Source organism: Penaeus vannamei, chromosome 33, assembly GCF_042767895.1.
Source record: "Penaeus vannamei isolate JL-2024 chromosome 33, ASM4276789v1, whole genome shotgun sequence".
NCBI classification, from domain to species: domain Eukaryota; kingdom Metazoa; phylum Arthropoda; class Malacostraca; order Decapoda; family Penaeidae; genus Penaeus; species Penaeus vannamei.
The window spans coordinates 22,770,541-22,778,040 of record NC_091581.1 but is presented as its reverse complement, the minus strand read 5'-3'; the positions used below and the strand labels follow the sequence as shown (position 1 = coordinate 22,778,040).

Genomic DNA, 7,500 nt, shown 5'->3' with positions numbered 1-7,500 from the left:
TGTGTGTGTGTGTGTGTGTGTGTGTGTGTGTGTGAGCATGTGTGAGCATGCACGTGTGCGTGTGTGCGTGTGCGTGCGTGCGTGCGTGCATGGGGGCTTATATATATATATATATATATTATATATATATATATATATATATATATATATATATATATATATATATATATATATATATATATATTTGTGTGTGTGTGTGTGTGTGTGTGTGTGTGTGTGTGTGTGTGTGTGTGTGTGTGTGTGTGTGTGTGTGTGTGTATATGTATGTATGTGTTTTCTTACCTAGATGTTCTTACCTAGTTGTTTCAATACGGGAGAAAAGGTGACCTCAGATGCTCCCATCTGCTATATTTGAATTGTCATATAACTCTTTAAATTGATGCATGTTTTTGGCACATACAATGTTTTTGGGAAGACTGTTCCTCGCTTCATTAGTTCTGTTTGGGAAACTAAATTTTTTGACATCTTTATTACCTCTTTTTACTTTCAACTTTTTATTGTGTCCTCTCATCCTTCTTGTTTTCAAGATTATAGTCATCTTTGTTTCATTTCACCCTTCCTACAATATAGTTGAACAGCATAATGATGTCCTGTATCCTTTTTTAAGTGTGGATTCCATACCACTGCACTGTACTCTAGACTAGGTCTTATACATCAATGCCCTCTTCGTGTTGGCAATCAGTCATAGCATTTTTTTTACCTTTTCATTTATATGATTGTTTGGGCATAGGTTTCTTACCCCATGGTCTTTTTCCCTGTCAGCAGAGTTTAGAATTGTGTCTCCTAATTTATACTGGAATAGTAGCAAGTTTTACTTTCTCAGAACCTGACCATGTGGCATTTATTGGTGTTAAATTCCATTTTCCAAGTAGAAGTCCACATGAATGAGTTCTCAATGTTACTTTGATGGTATTAACATGAGTAAAAGTCCAAGTAGACAATCCACCCAGCTGTCTTTAATTTCATGTTTCCTAATTATCATGTGTGTGTGTGTGTGTGTGTGTGTGTGTGTGTGTGTGTGTGTGTGTGTGTGTGTGTGTGTGTGTGTGTGTGTGTGTGTGTGTGTGTGTGTCTGTATCTGTATGTGTGTGTGTCTGTATCTATATGTGTGTGTGTGTGGAAACATCTGACTGCAGCAGGTTGTAGAAGTAGAAAATATCACTAGGGAAGAATTTCATAAAAGGGTGAAAGCTTGTACACATTTCCAGTCTTATGAAGGGGGAGAAAGATTCCTGTTGAATTTATCAGTGCTTATATTTTGATTTTGCTGGCTCCATCCACTCCACGAAGAACTCCAAACATTGATTTCCATGGCAGACTTTAACTGATGATGCACATGTTTCCTTTATTCCCAGTGGTGGATCCAAGGTGGCTCCCTCTGCAGTAAATTGATAAATTGTACCCCCATAGCAAAGGAATAAGCAACATGAAATACTTGGAAATTTACTTTGCAATGCTAAAATTTCCCAGAATCCTTAGTCTTGCACCTCTGATAATACTGTTACATATTCAGCTCCTCTTGTGAAACATCTTGGATCTATCACTGTTGTCCTGAACAAGCTTTCACCCTCCATTGTTTTTGCAATTGCACAGCATGATTTTATTTCCTGGAATACTTTCAAGATATCATTACTTAAAATGACTAGAAGGGTTTTTATAATCAAGTATTTGAATTAAAATTTAGGTGCTAATCTGTCTTCATGCAACCACAGGCCTATTTGTACACTGACATTTTCTTTTATATTATTATAAAGACCTTTCAGCACTATATTAAAAAAGGGAGAAAAAATAGTAGTGTAATTTAATGCTTTTATTTCTTTAACTATTATTATTATTATTATCATTATTATTATTATTATCATTATTATTATCATTATTATCATTATTATTATTACAGAGGAGAAAGATGAAATTGAACATCTGCAAGCCTATAACAGGAAACTGATAGCCAACATTCTACCAGAACATGTTGCTGTTCATTTTCTGTGCACAGACAGAGCACCAGATGTAAGTGTGCTATATAAGTTTTTTTGTCATATTTAAGCTACTTGTTTTATATATACTGCTATGTAAATCATATAGCTTGGCTTATGTACTGTGATATGGTTAGATGAAAGGAAATCAAAAAAAGGATTTTTAAAAGTTGGTTTTCAAATTATAATCTTTAATAATTGCATTATAAGCTCCTTTCAGATAAAATACAAGCTAATTGTATATGTGTATATTTTTTCATATTGCAGGAACTTTACCATGAAGAATGTGAAAGTGTCTGCATCTTGTTTGCTTCCATCCCAAATTTCTCTGACTTTTATGTTGAACTTGAGTCCAATAATGAAGGAGTAGAATGTCTGCGGCTTCTCAATGAAATCATAGCAGACTTTGATGAGCTTCTTGAAGAGGAACGCTTTAAGTGGATTGAAAAAATAAAATCCACTGGTGCCACTTACATGGCAGCTGCTGGTATGTATATTTTGTCATACTTACTAAAGTGAATGATTTTATGCAACATTCTTGACATGATAAGATGAGATGTATATCATATATTAGCATAGTTTGGAGGTTATATTGACAGAAATATTATATTTTATTAAAGAAAAAATTATAGTATTTTTTAATATAAACATAAAAATCACTTCATTATATTTCTATACAGGACTCACAAAATCTACAAGGGATTTGAAAAATTTCCGTCATGTGACAGCTATGGCTGACTACGCTCTGCGGATAAGAGACCAACTGGAGTATGTAAATGAACATTCCTTTAATAACTTCAAAATAAGAATAGGCAAGTATTTAATGCATTTTTTTACACTTTTATAATTTGTATTTTGGATAGTGAACAATTGCTGTTTAGAATATGTTACTTATATTTGCAATACTTCTCAAAGTGAATGACCTTGTGAAAAAAAAAAGTCAATTATTTGAAAATCTATCTACTAGCTACATTATTTACTAGAAATGAAATGAAGATATGTTATATAGAGTATTATTATTATTATTATAGTAAATGCAAGAGAATTATTCATAGAATATGAATATAATACAGAATTAATTTTATATCAATCTTATGCTTAATTATATATTGCTCTTGAGTTTGCCAGAGTATAGTAACAAAGTTATTCATTTGTAGTGTGGTAGGAGAGACTGTGAATGCAAAGGAAAGTTTATGAAACTCCAGATAATGAATCTTTCCACACACTTTTGAGTAACAGAAACTGTTTATGACATATCGGATAATAAGAATTACATTTACTTTTAAGAGAGGAGAAAGAAAGAGGTATATGAAAATGAGTGTATGTGCTAATTCACATTAGGAATATGTATTTAATTTGTTTTCTGTTACAGGTATAAATATAGGTCCTGTTGTGGCTGGAGTTATAGGTGCTAGAAAGCCCCAGTATGACATATGGGGAAATGCAGTTAATGTAGCGTCAAGAATGGATTCAACGGGTGAGCTAGATAAAATACAGGTAAGAAATTTATCATCACACATTGTTATATAGGGGTGTAGGTAATATTTTTTGTTTGTTTGATGGGGAAGTAGCCTCAAATTTGCCATAAAGACAGGCAAAATCCAAGGGTGCAATCCTTCCTGGTTATGGTAGGTCTCATACTTGGCAAAGCTTATCTAATATGCATCTCATGTCTGTAAATCAGATATATATATATATATATATACATATATATATATATATATATATATATATATATATATATATATATATATATATATATATATATATATATATATATATATATATATATATATATATATTTATATATATATAAATAAATAAGGGAACTGGAAAAGATTTCTTGATCAGTACCCTCACTGTTTGTTCTATGGATACAATAAAGATATTTTTAGCATTGAGAATTATAAACAATGCTATCAAGATTATGAATGATATTAGACAAGGAAATATATGTGCAAAGATATTTCTTTATTAGTTATTCACTTTAATACATGGAAGACATTTCTGAGAAGATAGGATTTTGTCACTGTGGCTTATGAGATGCTAATGCTGTCAATATTGATACTGTTATTATTATAGACGTTATAGTCATTATAATGTTATTAACATTTCTAATAGTATTATAAGATAAAATTAAATATTTCTGAAAATCAAAGATATGGGTTAACAGGTGAGATAGATATCAAACTCATAGTGGGCATGGCATGTCCGTACTTTCTGTCCCTGGTGGTTTTGTGTTAAAAAAAAGCTAATTATAGTTTCAGTGTTCAGTGGTAAAAAATATTTGTTTTCAAATCCTGGGTAAAGGGTGTGTTAATATAACCATTAAGATAATGCAGAGAGCTATAGTAAATATCGTGTGCTAGTATAAAGATGTACTTTATAGTAGTGGAAAGAAACAAGGATGCAAGATGAGAAGACTGCCTTGGTATATACCACCTCCAGCACCTTGAAATTAGTTGCTTCAGATGAATTGTGATTAGTATGATGGAGAAAAAACATTTAGGCTACGAGTATTGCCTTTTATGTGAATAGCTGACACATAATTTGCTCTGTGGAATTCTTGTTCCACAGTTACTTAACAATATTTAAAGATATTGCGCTAAAACTATCAGTTTATTTGTTTTTCAAAATATTTGGTAGGATATGGGATTTGTTACAAGTTATTAAAAAAAGACTAAATTACTGAATTTTGAATTTTGTTGGTTAGCACAGGTTTAGTTATATTTTGTCATTATAAGTACAAAATTACAATGATTTTTTGCATAATTCAAAGAATCACAGTGACATTATTTTATTTTGTATTCTATTTATAGAGATAGAATTTTTCTAATTGTATCTTTACAACCTTTCTTTATGCATATTTACCTTCACCATTTACATTGATCCATGAACTGCCAACAGTGTATATACTGTCATACATATACTGTCTTGTTTGTGTACATTTTAGAACTCCTTACTTGAAAAGAACGAATGTTGCTACCAAGAATACTACTGTTCAGGAATTGCCTGTAATCTCTCTTTTTTTTAAAGATTAATAATTGTAGAGGAATGAAGGCAATCAAAAGTATTTTCTGAATTCTTTGATTATTTCCTAAACTTGTATATATCACTAATAGCCGTATTTATATCTTACAGTATTATTACTCTGAAAGTGTATGAACAACAATCGTAATACTTGCTCTCACCCAACAGGTAACCCAAGAGGTGTATCAGATTTTACACAAGAAGGGATATCCTTTATCCTGTAGAGGAACTATAAAGGTAAAAGGAAAAGGAGACATGGTAACATACTTCCTCAATGGTCGAAGCCATGACATCATTGAAGAAGACTGTTCAAGCTCGGGGACGAAGGAGGCTGCTGCTGAGAACCATACATAGGGAAAGCACTTACAGGAGCTGTGCTAGTGATGGGAATCACACACACACATATACACGTACACACAGCCATAATCAGTTGAGGGAAATTGAAGCAAACAGAGTAGGACATTCACAGAGAAGTAGGGGGGTAGTATTTTTTCTTTGCTTTTGTCATTTTCCTTCACAGTATTAAGAGGTTATTTAGAGAATTTTTGTACATTTTTTAGTTTATATCTTCAGGGAAAAAATTGTTTTCAGATTACATAAGGTAAAGCAATTTTTTTTTCATGTATCTTTTGTAAACTGTAGCATAGCAATAATAATGATACTGGTTTTACTCTTTTTTGAAGTTCAAACACACACACACACACACACACACACACACACACACACACACACACACACACACACACACACACACACACACACACACACACACACACACACACACACACACACACACACACACACACACACACATGCACGCATATACACCAGAATGCACATATGCTCACATGGACACATAAGCACAGACACAGACATGTAGCTATATATCACTTCTGTAAGTTTACAGTTTATATAACTATTTCTCTAGAGTATTATGGCATTTATGATTGTTTTTTTTTCCAGTGATTTTGATATTGACATTTTTGTTAATTTTTTCCATAGCTACATGCTGAATGGAATATTTCTTGAGTAATAAATCTAGTCAAAATAGTATCTTGTGTTTGAAATTTATGAATAGGTTGCATTGTATCTTTTCACACACAACACACAATACAACACACACAATGCACACACACACACAAAGGTAAAATGAAAAAGAATGGCTCTTCAGTGACCTACAGTAGCATGAGGGTAACAGTGTATTATCAAAAAAAAAAAGTGCAACATCTGTAGGAGTAGTAAAGAATCTTCTGAGCTGTGACACTTAGACCATACGTGTAGTAAATGTGTACTTGAATCTCATGTAACTGTATCACAGCCTTGTATATTATAGATCTGTCTCTTACCATGACACATTTGTTGCAATATACATACTAGACCTTATCTACTTGTATGCTGTGAATGCCTTGATTTGTTTTATGGAGAAGAAAATGTCTTTATCAGAATGCAAGATGTATATTTATATTCTATGGTTGTGATACTAACGTAATGCCACCAAATATGTAACATTCTTCTTAGTACTTACGAAAGTGTTTCAAAATGGCTCCTTTACTATGCTTTTATTGTATTATCAGATTTAAAGTTGGCAGGAGAGATCCAAGCAGCCAATGATAATTTATATCAGCCAGGCCAGTACATGAAAGTTTAGCAATGAAAATACAGTCCACTTTCTTGGATGATATTCGCTGAACTGAAGTCTACAAACTCTTTCCTACTAATTTACATCAAGAATTTGAATAAAAATATTTTTATTACATAAGACTAGATTTGCTCGTGGTGACAAAACTTTTTGCCAGACATGCTTTTGATATATGTAAATTACTGATATTATTGAATTGCATGTTCTTGCATACAATTCTAAAGTGTATGTTTGTAAACAATATTGCTTCCTATTGTAAATACAGGCATTTACAACACTCTCTTCCCATTGGATTTTCAATGAAAAATACTGTACCTTGCTAAGAAGGATATGGCTCACTGACAGGACATGTACTGTACATAGCTATACATATATGTATATAAGGGTGTCATCCAATAGTGTTTATGTGGTGTAGGAGGTTATTCAAATGTGGCATTTCATAAGTAGATTAGACAGTGAAAAGACAAGCTCATGTTTAGTAAATGGGACCACGTGGTAAGCTGCATTTGGGAGGAATTCAGAGATTTTGAGTATATATATTTTTTCAACTACTTAAGGAGAAATGTATTGCAATTATTGTGGTGATGAAAACTTACATTTACTTGTCTCTTCTTATATGCAAGGTCCATTTGTGGATCATTGCAGCTAAATTGGAATAAACAAGAAAATGTAAACATGTAAAGTCATATTTTACAGTTATGGAAGCTCATGCAATACAGAATATTAGCAGAATGCTATAAAATGCAGTATTAGCCACAGAGAGGGTAATGATCTTAGGTTAAGATGTTACTCACATCTCTCAGCAATAGCTGTTTAAGATTTGTTATTCACCAATGTGAGGCCTCATTCAGAACTTAC

At 32.3% G+C, this 7,500-nt stretch overlaps 1 protein-coding gene across 1 annotated transcript in view; it reads left to right on the top strand.

The window, feature by feature from the left end:
- The window catches only part of LOC113822760 (adenylate cyclase type 5), a 293,919-nt gene that overhangs the window by 285,180 nt on the left and 1,239 nt on the right, over positions 1–7,500 (top strand). The window contains exons 17-21 of the mRNA XM_070145395.1: positions 1,898–2,007; positions 2,241–2,460; positions 2,654–2,785; positions 3,346–3,470; positions 5,172–7,500. The exon at positions 5,172–7,500 is cut by the window's right edge and continues 1,239 nt beyond it. Of these exons, the coding sequence (XP_070001496.1) occupies positions 1,898–2,007; positions 2,241–2,460; positions 2,654–2,785; positions 3,346–3,470; positions 5,172–5,357 (773 nt within the window). The 3' untranslated portion in view covers positions 5,358–7,500. The remainder of the gene's footprint in view (positions 1–1,897; positions 2,008–2,240; positions 2,461–2,653; positions 2,786–3,345; positions 3,471–5,171) is intronic.